This window comes from Sander lucioperca, chromosome 8 (genome assembly GCF_008315115.2).
Source record: "Sander lucioperca isolate FBNREF2018 chromosome 8, SLUC_FBN_1.2, whole genome shotgun sequence".
Lineage (NCBI taxonomy): Eukaryota > Metazoa > Chordata > Actinopteri > Perciformes > Percidae > Sander > Sander lucioperca.
The window spans coordinates 32,535,250-32,551,833 of record NC_050180.1 but is presented as its reverse complement, the minus strand read 5'-3'; the positions used below and the strand labels follow the sequence as shown (position 1 = coordinate 32,551,833).

The 16,584-nt window shown below is 40.8% G+C and overlaps 3 protein-coding genes across 4 annotated transcripts in view; all 3 read right to left on the bottom strand.

The window, feature by feature from the left end:
* Window positions 1–16,584, bottom strand: part of LOC116051410 (gamma-crystallin M3-like) — a 160,778-nt gene that overhangs the window by 99,199 nt on the left and 44,995 nt on the right. The window lies entirely within an intron of this gene.
* LOC116051041 (gamma-crystallin M3-like) lies at window positions 5,645–6,661 on the bottom strand. Of its 2 annotated transcripts, XM_036004398.1 has the most exons (4): window positions 6,655–6,661; window positions 6,382–6,388; window positions 6,031–6,273; window positions 5,645–5,923 (listed from the first exon to the last, which is right to left on the bottom strand). In XM_036004398.1, coding segments are annotated over exons 1-4 (531 nt in total). In that variant the 5' UTR covers window positions 6,657–6,661. The 2 variants fall into 2 exon arrangements, with proteins under 2 accessions (XP_035860291.1, XP_031157166.1); XM_031301306.2 differs by lacking the exon at window positions 6,655–6,661 and having other exon boundaries at window positions 6,382–6,467.
* LOC116050308 (gamma-crystallin M3-like) lies at window positions 9,899–10,689 on the bottom strand. The gene is made up of 3 exons (XM_036004399.1): window positions 10,637–10,689; window positions 10,285–10,527; window positions 9,899–10,177 (listed from the first exon to the last, which is right to left on the bottom strand). Exons 1-3 carry the CDS (start codon window positions 10,667–10,669, stop codon window positions 9,899–9,901), a joined length of 555 nt encoding a protein of 184 aa, XP_035860292.1. The 5' UTR covers window positions 10,670–10,689.

Below are 16,584 nucleotides of genomic sequence, written 5' to 3'. Positions count from 1 at the left end.
CTCATCCAGGCATCCCCAGCTGAGTTTACAGCCTTCTTCAGTGGACCATAGACACTTCGATCTAGTGGTCTGAGGTTCGACTATCGGCCGACCCTCCTTTCCAGCACCTTGGAGTAGACTTTACCAGGGAGGCTGAGAAGTGTGATACCCCTGTAATTGGCACACACTCTCTGGTCCCCCTTTTTGAAAAGGGGGACCACCACCCCGGTCTGCCACTCCTTAGGCACCGTCCCAGACTTCCACGCAATGTTGAAGAGGGATGTCAACCAAGACAGCCCCTCCACACCCAGAGCCTTGAGCATTTCTGGACGAATCTCATCAATCCCAGGGGCTTTGCCACTGTGGAGTTGTTTGACTACATCAGTGACTTCCGCCTGGGAAATTGACAATCCCCCATCATCCTCCAGGTCTGCCTCTAATATAGAGGGCGTATTAGTCGGATTCAGGAGTTCCTCAAAGTGCTCCTTCCACCGCCCTATTACCTCCTCAGTCGAGGTCAACAGCGTCCCATCCTTACTGTACACAGCTTGGATGGTTCCCCGCTTCCCCCTCCTGAGGTGGCGAACGGTTTTCCAGAAACACCTTGGTGCCGACCGAAAGTCCTTCTCCATGTCTTCTCCAAACGTCTCCCACACCCGCTGCTTTGCCACTTTCACAGCAGAGGCTGCAGCCCTTCGGGCCCTTCGGTACCTTGCAACTGCCTCCGGAAACCCCGGAAAGACTCCTTCTTCAGTCAGACGGCTTCCCTGACCACCGGTGTCCACCACGGTGTTCGTGGGTTACCGCCCCTTGAGGCACCTAAGACCCTAAGACCACAGCTTCTCGCCGCAGCTTCAGCAATGGAAACTTTGAACATTGTCCACTCGGGTTCAATGCCCCCAGCCTCCACAGATATGCACGAAAAGCTCTGCTAGAGGTCTGAGTTGAAAGTCTGTCGGACAGGGGCCTCCTCCAGACGTTCCCAATTTACCCGCACTACCCGTTTGGGCTTACCAGATCTGTCCAGAGTCTTCCCCCACCCCCTGACCCAACTCACCACCAGATGGTGATCGGTTGACAGCTCTGCCCCTCTCTTCACCCGAGTGTCCAAAACATACGGCCTCAGATCAGATGAAACTATTATAAAATCGACCATTGACCTTTGGCCTAGGGTGCTCTGGTACCAAGTACACTTATGAGCATCCCTATGTTTGAACATGGTGTTCGTTATAGACAATCCATGACTAGCACAGAAGTCCAACAACAAACAACCACTCTGGTTTAGATCAGGGAGGCCGTTCCTCCCAATCACGCCTCTCCATGTGTCTCCATCATTGCCCACGTGCGCATTGAAGTCCCCCAGCAGGACTATGGAGTCCCCTACTGGAGCCCCATGCAGGACTCCATTCAAGGTCTCCAAGAAGGCCGAATACTCCGAGCTCTTGTTTGGTGCATACGCACAAACAACAGTCAGAGTTTTCCCCACCACAACCCGCAGGCGTAGGGAGGCGACCCTATCGTCCACCGGGGTAAACTCCAACGTAGCGGCACTCAGCCGGGGGCTTGTGAGTATCCCCACACCCGCCTGGCGCCTCACACCCTGGGCAACTCCGGAGAAGAAAAGAGTCCAACCCCTATCCAGGAGTATAGTTCCAGAACCAAGACTGTGCGTAGAGGTAAGCCCCACCAGATCTAACCGGTAGCGCTCCACCTCCCGCACCAGTTCCGGCTCCTTCCCCCACAGAGAGGTGACGTTCCACGTCCCCAGAGCCAGCGTCTGCTGCCCGGGTCTGGTCCGTCGAGGCCCCTGACCTTCACTGCCACCCATGTGACCCCAGCGGTTCCTCCCACAGGTGGTGGGCCCATGGGTTGGAGAGATGGATGCCACGTAGCTTTTTTGGGCTGTGTCCGGCCGGGCTCCGTGGCAAACCCGGCCACCAGACGCTCGCTGACGAGCCCTCCATCTGGGCCTGGCTCCAGACGGGGGCCCCGGGCTTCCTCCGGGCAGGGTCACTCCATCTCTACCTCGTTTTTTCATGGGGGTTTTTGAACCATTCTTTGTCTGGCCCCTCACCTGAGACTACTTTGCCTTGGGAGACCCTACCAGGAGCACACAGCTCCAGACAACACAGCCCTCAGGTTCATAGGGACACACAAACCTCTCCACCACGATAAGGTGATGGTTCCCGGAGAGGTAGAGAGAGTAGCACAATTCCATTTGCCTTGCAGTAATTAACTGCTTTCACTGAAATGTGCGAGTTGTGATTGTCAAGCAGGAGTAACACCTTCTCTGGACTGACTTTAGTATGCTTGGCAAAGTGCTCCAGAAACAAGAGAAAATCATTTTCTTACATCCACCCTGAATCCATTGCTGCTCCCAACACTACCAGGTGGTCCAAGGTGTACGAAGAAATCTTTGTACTTCTTGCGAGGGAAAACAAAAAAGGGTGGGATGGAATTTCCCAGTGCTTGCACTGCACATGTCACTGAGACCAAGGCACCTCTCTCAGAAGAAGTCATTGATCCAACCTGCTTCACTCCACGGCGTGCAACTACCCGGTCTGGTGTCTGGACGGTGGTAACACCAGTCTCATCCATATTCCATATGTCGCATCCATCAAAGCTATACCTCTCAATAACATCCGCAAGCTTCATGAAAAATGCCTCCACATTTGTACGGTTAAAGCTTGTTGCTCGGGCCAAGCTAGTTGCCTGAGAACCAATCAAGATCTGCCATGTTGTTCTCATCCCATGACTGGGGGTGTTTGATGTTGTACTCCACCGCAAGTTGATATGCAAACTTCCTGACCTAAAAGAAAGTAAAACTAATTAGTCAGTTAGTTGCACCCCATGGTATCTAAATACATACATAAAGAACTGATGCATACAGTAGTAACTAATTCCTACAAAGGGCACACTAATCTGCACCTGTCAAATGCTCAGTAGGCCTACCTCACGTGGAGTGAGTCCATAGTACAAGTCTGCTGCCTCAATCAAGTAACCAGTCAACACCTCCTCTTGCTGTGCATCGAAGACTTTTTGACTGCTGTGATAGCCCACACTGGGCAGCTTTCTTGAACCTTGTTCTCTGAGGTTCTGCAATTTCTTGCAGTATCTGCTCAGTGTCACATGGCAGATGGAGTAGTCTTTGGCGACTGACATCACTGTTTTTCCCTGCCTCACTTCATCTGATGCAACTTCAAGTACATGTGCAGACGCACCCTTTTTCGTTTTCCTCACCCACTGTCTTGGCATACTGAAAAAAAGGAGTAGGATAGAGAAAATATGTGAATTGTGATTACAGGGATGGTTGTAACATTTTCTTATATGGTGTTACAACCATCCCAACCCCTGTCAGCCAATGTTTAGCTAGCTGTATCAGCATGGTGGTTTGAAATTAGCATAGGTGAAATGACTCACATTTTACGTAAGAACCTACTCTCTTACCTGATACAAGTTACCTAATTCAAACTTCAACAGTATCAGTACTAATCAAAATATAGACTTGGTCCCAAAAATTACTTTCTTACCTGAAAATTGATGTTTTGGCTGTAAAATCTGCACACTTCTTCTCACAGCCGTGCAAATTCACATGCAAGATCAGGGAGGGAGTGGTTATACATGAAATTTATCACATGACTCTTATGTTATCCCTTATTGGTGAAAGTGATGCTGTTACAACTATCCCTTTGTTACAACATCCCCGGTCTCCCCTACTGCACATTGCTGCAGCTCCTCTTTTCACCCTGTGTGTTAGAGTGCGGATCGGGCCGCATTTTTCTGTCCGAGCCCAGCCCACGTCCGACAGAGCAGTAACCAAACCCGGACCTTGCCCGACAGGCATTAAGATATTTATGTCCGAAGCCGACGCAGTTTAAATCTCGTTTTGTTCTCATACTAATCACACATACGTTTGTTTGTGAGGAAAGCCCGCTTTTATTAAGTTATGTTTTAGCTACAGAGTGAGACATCTCACTTCTGTACCATCTTTGTTGGGAGTCGCACATGCGCAGTAAGTACTGCTAGCTTGTCAGTTGCAGAGTATGAGGGAGTGCCATGCTAGCAGCTAGGCAAGCATTGTAACGTGTGTTACAAAGTGACGCACGTTCATCACGGAAGTAAAGGCTGAACTACAATAGAGCTGTTTGGAGAAGTTTGTGAACAGTGTTTTCTCTGGAAGATGGTAAGTCCTTTTGGGGTGGACTTTGGGCTTTTTCACTTTGTAAACCTGTAATGTGTACAAAACGATATAAAACACAATAAAGGAAGGGGAAAAGCCAAAAAGCACAATATGAGCACTTTAAATCTTACTAGGTTGCATTAACAACAAACATTAGTTATCATTAGCTAGCTTAAGTGGCTATGTTACATCATGGGTTAATTAGTGGTACCGCTAATCAGATGTTTTCTTAAAGTCTGAAGTGCCTTTCAATGTTTCGTATGATGTACACATGGTCACTTAGGGTTTAAAACCTGTAAATACTTCAACCACCACTTTTGAAATAAAGTGACTTGCATTTTTTTTGGTGCTTTTTGCCTTTAATTGATAGGACAGCTGTAGACAGGAAAGGGGGAAGAGAGAGGGGGGAAGACTTGCAACAAAGGGCCTTGGGTTGGAATCGTACCACGGCCATTGCGTTAAGGACTAAGCCTTGGTACATGGGGGGCACACTCAATCAGGTGAGATAACAGGGCACCCAAAAGGAGTGACTTGCATTCATCAGCAACATCTGCAAGCAGGTTATTTATTATGAATGTGCTTACTGTGGAACATATACATTTTTACCTTGCTTTGAAAATGTAATAGTTTTAATTTGATTTCATTGTTCAATTTTTGATCATATATAGCCTGTATGTAATGCAGCTCAGCGTAAGTTCTTTCAGGAAGACTTCAATAACGTTTTCACATCACTCCTAGTTGATCAGCTGTTTCTAGGCATTCACTTTTCACTAACCAATCAGATTAAGCTAGGCATTCACTTTTCAGTTTAACCAATCAGATTCAGCCATGTATTTCACAAGCCAATCACAGCATGACATCCCTGTTTTAAATCTGGTCTCTCCTCTGCAGTTGTAAGTTGTCATTTCAGGACTAGAGTGCAACCCGCCTCCTCCCCTTCAACCACTGGTTGTCTCACCCATGATACCCTTGGTCTTCGTCAGCTGAACGCCCCCTTGGCACTTTCGATTTGGTCTCCTGTGCTCCTTCATCACCACCACCAGTGTCTAGACTCCATCGGGGGATATGTCTGGGTTTCGCTACCCCTTTAAAACATATTGTTACGATGGAGTCTAATCTCCAAAGACTTTGTATATTCATATTTTGGTTATGTGATTTACAATAAATCTTTACATATTTGCAAGGAAGTCTCTCCTGATTGAAATGTTTAATAATTGGTATATACCTGAATATTAATCCTTCTTTCGAGATCAATGGAAAGCCGTTGTCTGTTGGGTTTAACAATAATTCAGATTTAAAACATTTTAGGATAAAAATGTTCTTGCTAACGTAAAAAAATCAAATATACTTAATTTTATAACTCAAATATAGTTTTGTATAATACTGCATAATATTTCATACTGACAGTTGAACAATGAACTTGACAAAAGTTGAAATACTGCAGACATTATTTATTTAATGGTATTTAACACATTCAGTGAACATTTAGTAGCCAGAGTCCATGATACGCCTCATGCTCATCCACCTCATGCCACTCATGCCCATGTCCCTGAAGCTCCTGTACTCTCCGGGCCTCATGTACATCATCCTGCCTCTGTAGTTGGGCTGCTCGTACATCAGCCAGTGGCCGTCCATCACGTGGCAGGATTGGCAGTCGTTCATACGGTAACGGTCCATCATGTTGTCACAGTCGTCCATCAGCTCGTAACTCTGACCACCGAAGTTCTCCCTCTCATAGATCTTCATCCTGAACTGACCTCTGTGCTGTTTTTTGGAGAGAACATAAACAAAAAAATGTCTTAATATCAAGTTTAGTACTGGTTGACACCTGTAGTAGTACAGTAGCATCACGGATGCCGTGATATACCTACCATGGGGATCATACGGCAAGACCTGATGCAGTCCCTCATTCCCATCATGCTCATGTAGTCAGCGTACTCGCCCCTCCTCATGAAGTACTGGTTTCCCATGTAGTTGGTGCGGTCGTAGACCATGAAGCAGCCGCTCTCCACCCTGCAGGAGTGGCACCTGCTCATGTAGGAGGACATGTCAGAGCAGTCGCTCATGCACTCATAGTGGCGACCCTGGAAGTTCCTCTCCTCGTAGAAGATAATCTGAAAATAGTGAATTGTAATGGTTAGAAATTAAGCAGCAAGGTGAATTTAGTGATCCTATTTTGTAAACGGCAATTTATGCTAATCCAAAAAGATTTTTAAAAGTACCTTGCCCCTCATGTTCATGTTGGTGTTGGTCATGTTGGCTGTAGATGTGCTGTTGCTCCTGAACTGCCTCCCTACCTGGTTTAACCCTTTCCTTTTATACACGACCAAACGTAAAGAATGAGTGCCCCCTCCCCCTCAGAGAGCCCCCTTACTCAGCAACTTACTATGGAAGCCAACAGAAGGGGTTATGTAAAACATTTTCAAGGACTGGGTACTATGACGTCCCGACATGTGTTTCGTGACGTTGAACAATAGGAGCACAGAACTGTAAACATGGTGATGACTGATGTCATTTTTTTCTGTATTTCTTTCTTTCTTTTATTAGGCTTTTCAAAACACAAATTGGCCAGGATCAAACACACCACTTCGGTTTTTGTTTACATTCTTGTTTTTGAAAGTTAGTCCCTAGCATGTTTCTGATGACACCACGCAGGTCGTGAAAGACGGCAAGCTATGATTGGTCGGGGGCCACTTAGCTATCATTTGGTATTGAAAATCAACTAACAATGTTAATTTTAGTTTGTGTTGTTTGATTCTGATATTATTGGAGGTATTAGCTATCCCATAATGTAGTGTTTAGCCTTATTATTTATATATTTCAAATAAATTAAAAGAAATTAAATATTTGAAATGTTCTTTGTAACTAAAACATAATGAACTGTGACCGCAGTAAATGTTGAATTGTAATTTCATATACTGTATGTAACACCCTCATTGCATTGCAGAGTTTTTTTGGTTAAAAAAACCCCCAGTATTCCTTTGTTGAGTCTCCTGGATATTTTAACTGTATTATCTTTATATGTTTTGGCTATCAATTTTAATTATTCCAAACAAGAAGCCTTGTTTTTTCCATCAGTTTAGTATGGCAAATAGCTCTTGAATGCTTTGACACCCACATGAGTCTCAGGCAACATTCGTACAGAGAAGGAGCCAGTCAGAGGAATCAGAGCTAACGTTTAGCGAATTAACAATGCTTCACAGTTGTAGGCGGAACAAAACACAGAACTATAATTGCTGAATTTATCTAACATTTAATCAGAATTTAAGTAAACTGGCTAGGAAAAAGAGGCATAACTACCGTAATATTTAACGTCTTAAATCTTATTAGGTTGCATTAACAACAAACATTAGTTATCATTAGCTAGCTTAAGTGGCTATGTTAGCTACATCATGGGTTGATTGGTACTTCTAATCAGATGTTTTTTTAAATTCTGAGGTACCTTCTATGTTTCGTATCATATACACATGGTCACTTAGGGTTTAAAACCTGTAAATACTTCAACCACCACTTTTGAAATAAGGAAGTGACTTGCATTTTTTTTTTTTTTGGGGCTTTCTGCCCTTAAGTGATAGGACAGCTGTAGACAGGAAAGGGGGAAGAGAGAGGAGGGACGAATTGCAGCAAAGGGCCGCGGGTTGAAATTGTACCACGGCCACTGCGGTAAGGACTAAGCCTTGGTACATGGGGGCACACTTAACCAGGTGAGCTACCAGGGCACCCAAAAGGAGTGACTTGCATTCATCAGCAACATCTGCAAGCAGGTTATTAATTAAGAATGTGCTAACTTTGGAGCAAATACATTTTTACCTTGCTTTGAAAATGTAATAGTCTTAATTTGATTTCATTGTTCAATTTTTGATCATACACAGCCTGTATGTAATGTTTACCAATTGGTATTTACCTGAATATTAATCCTTCTTTTGAGATCGATGGAAAGCCTTTGTCTGTTAGGTTTAACATAGGGTGACCAGATTTCCCGGAAATAAAACCGGGACACTGCGCGTGACTGTAGTGTCCGTGCACGCTTTTTAACGTGAACATGTGCCAGCCCAGGTCAGACATAGAACCAGACAGATTAGACACAATTTTGCCAACAGCACACGTAGGCCTACTGCTCACAACATAATGGGGTATCTCAGTTAATAGTCATGAATTTTCTTGGTATGTAGCCTACATATCTAAGAAATAATATTAAAAGACACTGAGTGAGTTACGTGTGGGACCAACTTTATTTTTCAGAGTTAATGCATTCTTTTGGAAAACGCACCCACTGAACTTGTGAAAAACTTTGTGAAAAGATATTTTTCATTGCATAGCACTAAATGAATTATTTGGAACTGCTGCCACAGGCTTGAACTAAAGTTTTGGTAACACTTTATGGTAAGGGTATATGAATTATGAATTCATGCATGAATTAATTCATGATTTGTGCATTACTTCATTCCTTTATATCTAATGAATCATCAGGAATTGACATGAGTTCATAGTCTCTCATTCATGACTTCATGAATGCACAACACATCAACTAAAGCATTAGGTAAGGTGGGTACATCATTATGCACAAGTTGTATTCAAATCAGAATTTGCGCAGTGATGACCACATTTTTATTTGCAGAAAAATAAATAATCATGATCATGCTTAATAATTCATAATGATGTGCCCACATACCTAATGCTTTAGTTGTGTTATTCATGTATGAGGTCACGAATGACAGACTTTGAACACGTCAATTCCTGATGATTCATGGGATATTAAGGAATGCAGTAATACATACATCATTAATTACATAATACATAATAATATATACATCAATTAATTCATGCATGAATTTATGACAATTCATGTACCCTTACCGTAAAGTGTTACTAGTGTTATTCTAACCAACAACACACACACACACACACACACACACAAATGTAAACTCATTTGATAGAGTAGATAGCTTCCCTATTGGAAACATGCATTCTGTATATTTGTTAGAGGAGTGAATTTGATCAAGAATCAATTTGTTGGCTGAAAGCCTAGTGTGAAATTGCGCACAGGTGTCAGCAAAATTGGCCTGTGTGACGAGTAGCGCCTTTAAGGTCAGTCCATGTGTTGTTCATGAGCGAAAAGATCCGCTCAACGGGAGCATTTGTGCCCGGTTAAAACCCTTTCGCTGTCTGTGGTTAAAACGAGACAGATAAGAAGAGGCATTGCAACAATGTTTACAAATATACATTGTAACACTGGCTGCACAGGTTATGCAGACGCAGACCGATACAATTGACTGAGACAAAAACACACATTGTTCAAATCATACGCTGGACGCTTTATTAGTCTTTCTACATGGATTTAGTTAATGATCGGACTATAATAGACGACATCGGCAATGTAATCGCTGACAACTGGGATAATTTCATAGTGGTTGGTGTAAACCGGGACATTTTAGCGTCCCGACAGCATTTTGTCAGGACTCGGGACACGCAACTCAAACTCGGAACTGTCCCGGTCAAACCGTCTGGTCACCCTAGGTTTAACAGTAATTCAGATTTGAAACATTTTAGGATAAAAATGTTCTTGCTAACAGCTGCTTGCTGCCTAAAGATAAAAATATACTTCATTTTATAACTCAAATATAGTTTTGTATAATAATGCATAATATTCCATACTGACAGTTGGACAATAAACTTGACAGAAGTTGAAATAGTGCAGATATTATTTATTTAATGGTATTTAACACATTCAGTGAACATTTAGTAGCCAGAGTCCATGATACGCCTCATGCTCATCCACCTCATGCCACTCATGCCCATGTCCCTGAAGCTCCTGTACTCTCCGGGCCTCATGTACATCATCCTGCCTCTGTAGTTGGGCTGCTCGTACATCAGCCAGTGGCCGTCGAACACGTGGCAGGACTGGCAGTCATTCATACGGTAACGGTCCACCATGTTGTCGCAGTCGTCCATCAGCTCGTAACTCTGACCACCAAAGTTCTCCCTCTCATAGATCTTCATCCTGAACTGACCTCTGTGCTGTTTTTTGGAGAGAACATAAACAAATAAATGTCTTAATATCAAGTTTAGTGCAGGTTGACACCTGTAGTAGTACAATAGCATCACAGATGCTGTGTTATACCTACCATGGGGATCATACGGCAAGACCTGATGCAGTCTCTCATTCCCATCATGCTCATGTAGTCAGCGTACTCGCCCCTCTTCATGAAGTACTGGTTTCCCATGTAGTTGGTGCGGTCGTAGACCATGAAGCAGCCGCTCTCCACCCTGCAGGAGTGGCACCTGCTCATGTAGGAGGACATGTCAGAGCAGTCACTCATGCACTCATAGTGGCGACCTTGGAAGTTCCTCTCCTCGTAGAAGATGATCTGAAAATAGTAAATTGTAATGGTTAGAAATTAAGCAGCAAGGTGAATTTAGTGATCTTATTTTGTAAACAGCAATTCATGCTAATTACAAAAAGATTTTTAAAAGTACCTTGCCCCTCATGCTCATGTCGGTGTTGGTCATGTTGGCTGTAGATGTGCTGTTGCTCCTGAACTGCCTTCCTACGTGGTTTAACCCTTTCCTTTTATACATGACCAAACGTAACAAATGAGTGCCCCCTCCCCCTCAGAGAGCTCCCTTACTCAGCAATTTACTATGGAAGCCAACAGAAGGTCAAAAAGGCAAAAAGAAGTGTTTTTTGCCTTTTCTTGCCAAATATGATAAATTCTATGTGTTTCGTGACGTTGACCAATAGGAGAACAGAGCTGTAAACATGGTGATGACTGATGTCATTTTTTCTGTAGTTTTTTCTTTCTTTTATTAGGCTTTTCAAAACACAAATTAGCCAGTATCAAACACATCGCTTTGGACACCATTTTTGTTTACATTCTTATTTTTGAAAATTAGCCCTTAGCATGTTTCTGATGACACTATGCAGGTCGTGAAAGACGGCAAGCTATGATTGGTCGGGGGCCAACATGACATAGCAAAACGGCATAAATTTATGATTCTTTAATCGCCTAATCTGACACAGTGACCATATTAATATACAAAAACATTGTCTTAACATAAGTGTTGAAGTAGATTAGAAAACGGAAAGATTCAGCAAACATACAATTAATCAAATGTATTCAAAGAATAATAAAATTCAGTAAGTGATAAAGATTAATCTCAAATAATTTAATGATAGTAGTATGAATATGCTCGGATTTGGAATTTGGTATTGAAAATCAACAACAATGTTAATTTTAGTTTGTGTTGTTTTATTCTGATATTATCGGAGGTATTAGCTATCCCATAATGTAGTGTTTAGCCTTATTACTTATATATTTCAAATAAATTAAAAGAAATTAAATATTTGAAATGTTCTTTGTAACTAAAACATAATGAACTGTGGAATAAATCTGTGGTAAATGTTGAATTGTAATTTCATATACCGTATGTAACACCCTCATTGCATGTAGTTTCCAAGATCTGATTTTTTCAGAGTTTTTTTGGTTTAAAAAAAAAACCCAGTATTCCTTTGTTAAAGAAACAGAAGAGTCTCCTGGATATTTTAACTGTATTATCTTTATATGTTTTGGCTATCAATTTTAATTATTTCAAACAAGAAGCCTTGTTCTTTCCATCAGTTTAGTACACTGTAACAAAATTTCCTGTTAAATTACAGTAAACTACTGGCAGCTACAGTTGCCAGCTTGAAACTGTTATTCTACAGTGTACCTACTGTGATCTACAACAACAGTTTAGTACTGTAAAAATATTACAGTACTGTGCTGTATGGAAAATAAAGTTTACAGTATTATACTGTCAGCTCTTTGGTTTAATTATACTGTTATTTTACAGTTCCTACAGTATTCTCCATTAACAAGTTATTACTGTAAAACTATAGAATGTGATCTTCACAGTGATATAAACTAATGATTTAAAAGTTTTACATTTAAAAATGAAAACCCCTGAAATAATAATATTATTATTATTATTAATAATAATAATAATAATAATAATAATAATAATAAATGAAAATAGCTGTCACAGAAATGGCTCAGACAAGAGATGGCCTTACAACATTAGGCATTTAGTAAAGCTGAACATTTTTAGTATCTACAAAATCCATAAAAACACCATTACTACTTGGTTGTCAGAATTTTTTCTTGAATTATGACAAGTGCACAACACATTCCAAACTGGCTCTCAACAATGGTGGGTCCAAAAATGAACCTGGACATCTGAGACAGATTTTGCCTTTTTGTGGACCAGCTTCCCCATCTTCTTTGGCACCACCTTCCCCTGGCTCAACTTTCTTCCTCTCTCAGGATTAATCCCAATGAGGTGCCTAAAATGTAATAATAGAGAAAGTATATAGGATATTAGGTATGGTAAGTAAAGATCATTTGCATTTAATATGGAACCCTATCACAGTAATTGTATAAAAAATGAAGATGTCTTTTTATGATAATGACCCCTGTGTCTCATAATTATTAGAGAATGATCTCATTTTGATAAACTTTTTATGAGAAACAAAACATTCATGATTCAAGATTACAACAGATTAGCTGTTATTACAGTATCTATTAAACTTTGATTTGAGGGTGGCATTAGGAAACATTGTTATCTTTGGGAAACTTTATCTTTGGCAAAGTTCAACATATAGATACTTTGAAGACTGTATCAGGCTCCTCAGCCATGGTGTCTATTGTCAACTTAAGAAGAGCAGTTAGCGAAGAAAGTCCAAGTGATGTCAACTTCTCATTAAGCTTGGAAAGTAGGTGAGACTGATTGATGTCATGTATTTCCTGATAATGTTCAATTATTGTTTGAATGGTGGAGGATGGAAGGAGCAATATAGCTTGTATGCTTTCTTAGAAAAAGCTCTTGTGCATTCAGGGAAACCACACTTGAAAGATGTATTAGGCACACAACTGTGAGTTTGCATGTGCCTGACATGTGCAAATGTATTCCTGCAGGTTTTACCACATATGTTGCAAGTTATCATGTTTTCACTACAGGCCTTCACAGCAAAATAATCTTTAAAATACTCTCTCAAGAAAAAAAAAAACATTACATCAACAACTAGTCAACTAACTTTTAGCTACTGTATATTACATTAGTGCATATGTGAAGCTACTTTTTAGCTTTTTGCATCAACCTGCATAACAAGCTTCTCCCTATAAACTCCCATAAACCGTTTTACTTGAAAAAGTAAAACAACAAATGGTAAAATAGAACCTTGTAGCCCATCTTAACTAGATCTGATAACAAATCAAATGCCCAAGCTAACTTATGCTAATTTAAGTAATGTGCTTCAACAGAAAGCTAAACTTTTGCCCACATAGTTGCTAAATGAGAGTAACGTATGCTAGTGTGCGGAACGTACTTTTGACTCAATCTTTTCAAAATCAAAAACAGTCAATAAAATGTTAATCCAACACAAAATCACATTAGCATTATGCTGACTTTTGCAAGATTATATTTACCTTCTTAAGAAAGCCACGGGGACAGGATGGATGAGAGAACGGTGAGGAAAGCAGCAGGTGATTCCTCAAGTGCTCCATCCAGTTTGGTGCTGTCAGTTTAAGAGTCCGGATGAAAACTAATTCTTCATCTTCTTGTTATTGTGTCCTCATTCTTAAATAAAAACACTTATGTGTAGGCCTATTTTTAATTCCATTTAATTTTTTATTTTGCTCAGATGAACTATTAAACGGACCGAAGATCAAGTCTGATTTAAAGTTAACTGAAAAAGAAAAAAAATACTATATTATACCGTAAGATTATAGGTAGCTTGCTGTAAAAAATAAAGAAATACTGCTTTTTACCGTAAGAATTTACAGGAGCTTGCCGTTAATATTTTGTTCCTCAAAGACATCAGAATTTACAGTATTCAACTGTATTAATGGAAAACGGTACACTACTGTGCAAAATATCCAGTATTTTTACAGCAATTTGTTACAGTGTATGGCAAATAGCTCTTGAATACTTTGACACCCACATGAGCCTCAGGCAACATTCGTACAGAGAAGGAGCCAGTCAGAGGAATCAGACCTAACGTTTAGCGAATTAACAATGTTTCACTGTTGTAGGCAAGGCAAGGCAAGGCAGCTTTATTTGTATAGCACATTTCAGCAACAGGGCAATTCAAAGTGCTTTACATGAAAACAGATTAAAAAATTTAAAACAGATAAAATACGAGAATAAAAGTTACAGTGCAGTATAAGAAATTAAACATTGAAGAGCAGTTAAAACAGTTAAATATATAAAAGCAGATCAAATTGGAATTTCTCTTTTTATGTTTATATAGATTATCATACAGTGTCAACAATGCAACTTCAATATAAGAAATGAACAGTTATTTAAAGAAAGGCAACATCAAAAAGATAGGTCTTCAGCCTTGATTTAAAAGAACTGAGAGTTGCGGCAGACCTGCAGTTTTCTGGGAGTTTGTTCAAGATATGTGGAGCATAAAAACTGAACGCTGCTTCCCCCTGTTTAGTTCTGACTCTGGGGACAACAAGCAGACCTGTCCCAGACGACCTGAGAGGTCTGGGTGGTTCTGTTATGGTTTTGTACATTTTCTGTTTTTTGTATAATTATTCTGTATATTTCTGTTCCCTGTTGTGTCGCTGTATCTTGTGTCAAGTATCTGTGTTTAGTTTATTTCATGTTTCCTGTCTGTTGTTCCTGTTTCCTGTTTTATTTTGATAGTCTGTTTTCTGTCTTGTCTTGTCTAGCTTTACTTTGTGTTTTCCCGCCTGTGTGATTGCCTGATGTTTTCCACCTGTTTCCCAGCCCTTGTGTCACCTGCCTCTTGTTTCCTCGTTACCCTGTGTATTTAGTCTTTGTCTTCCCTTTGTCTTTTGTCAGATCATTTTGTGTCCTGGAGCCGTCAGTTTGTATTCCGTTGTGTCCTGTCCTTGTAGTTAGCTCCTTTTGTTTCCTGCCCGTGATGCTGTCAGCCTGTGTTTTTTCCTGTTGCTTTTGTATTTTTCTCTTAGTTTCCTCGTGTGGTTTTTCCAGCCTCTGAGCTGCGGTTTTTGTTATCCATTAAATCCCTGAACTCAAGCCATCTCCTGCCTGTCTGCCTCACTCTGCATTTGGGTCCTCAATCTCTCTCAAACCTAACAGGTTCATACTGTAGTAGCAGATCAGAAATGTATTTTGGCCCTAAACCGTTTAATGATTTATAAACCAGCAAAAGTATTTTGAAATCAATTCTTTGAGGCACTGGAAGCCAGTGTAGAGACTTCAGTACTGGAGTGATGTGATCCACTTTCTTGGTCTTAGTGAGGACTCGAGCAGCAGCGTTCTGAATCAGCTGCAGCTGTCTGATTGATTTTTTTAGGGAGACCTGTAAAGACACCGTTACAGTAGTCAAGTCTACTGAAGATAAAAGCATGGACAAGTTTTTCCAAGTCCTGCTGAGACATAAGTCCTTTAACCCTTGATATATTTTTAAGGTGATAATAGGCTGACTTTGTAATTGTCTTAATGTGGCTGTTAAAATTCAGGTCTGAGTCTATGACTACACCAAGATTTCTGGCTTTGTCTGTTGTTTTTAACATTATCGTTTGAAGCTGAGTGCTGACTTTTAATCGTTCTTCTTTTGCTCCAAAAACAACCACATCAGTTTTATCTTCATTTAAATTAAGAAAGTTCTGGCACATCCAGTCGTTAATTTGTTCAATGCACTTAGTCAGTTGTTGTATTGGACTATAGTCCCCTGGCGATAAGGTTATATAAATTTGTGTCATCCGCATAACTATGGTAACTTATTTTATTGTTTTCCATAATTTGAGCCAGTGGAAGCATGTAGATGTCAAACAGGAGAGGCCCCAGAACGGAGCCTTGGGGAACTCCACACGTCATATTTGTATGCTCAGATGTATAATTCCCTATAGACACAAAGTAGTCCCTATTCTTTAAATAAGACTACCACTTTAGTACTGAGCCAGAAATGCCAACCCAGTTTTCCAATCGGTCTAGTAATATGTCGTGTCTGAAATTTTGCCACTATCTGTGTTTAAGTGGATGTCATTAAAGACTTTAACAAGAGCTGTCTCAGTGCTGTGGTGTGGTCGAAAACCCGACTGGAAGGCATCAAAACTGTTGTTTAGTGACAAGAAAAGGTTTAGTTGTTGAGAAACCGTTTTTTCAATGATTTTACTTAAAAATGGAAGGTTTGATATCGGCCTATAGTTGCTCATTAGTGACGTGTCTAGATTGTTCTTTTTTAAGAGTGGCTTAATGACTGCAGTTTTCAGGGCCTGTGGGAAGATACCTGAGAGAAGAGACGTGTTTACAATCTGTAGAAGATCTGTAGCCAAACAATTTGCAACATTTTTGAAAAGGCCCGTTGGTAGAATATCAAGGCAGCAGGAGGAGGTTTTCAGATGTTGTATAATGTCCTCCAGGTTTTTACGGTTAATCACATGAAATTG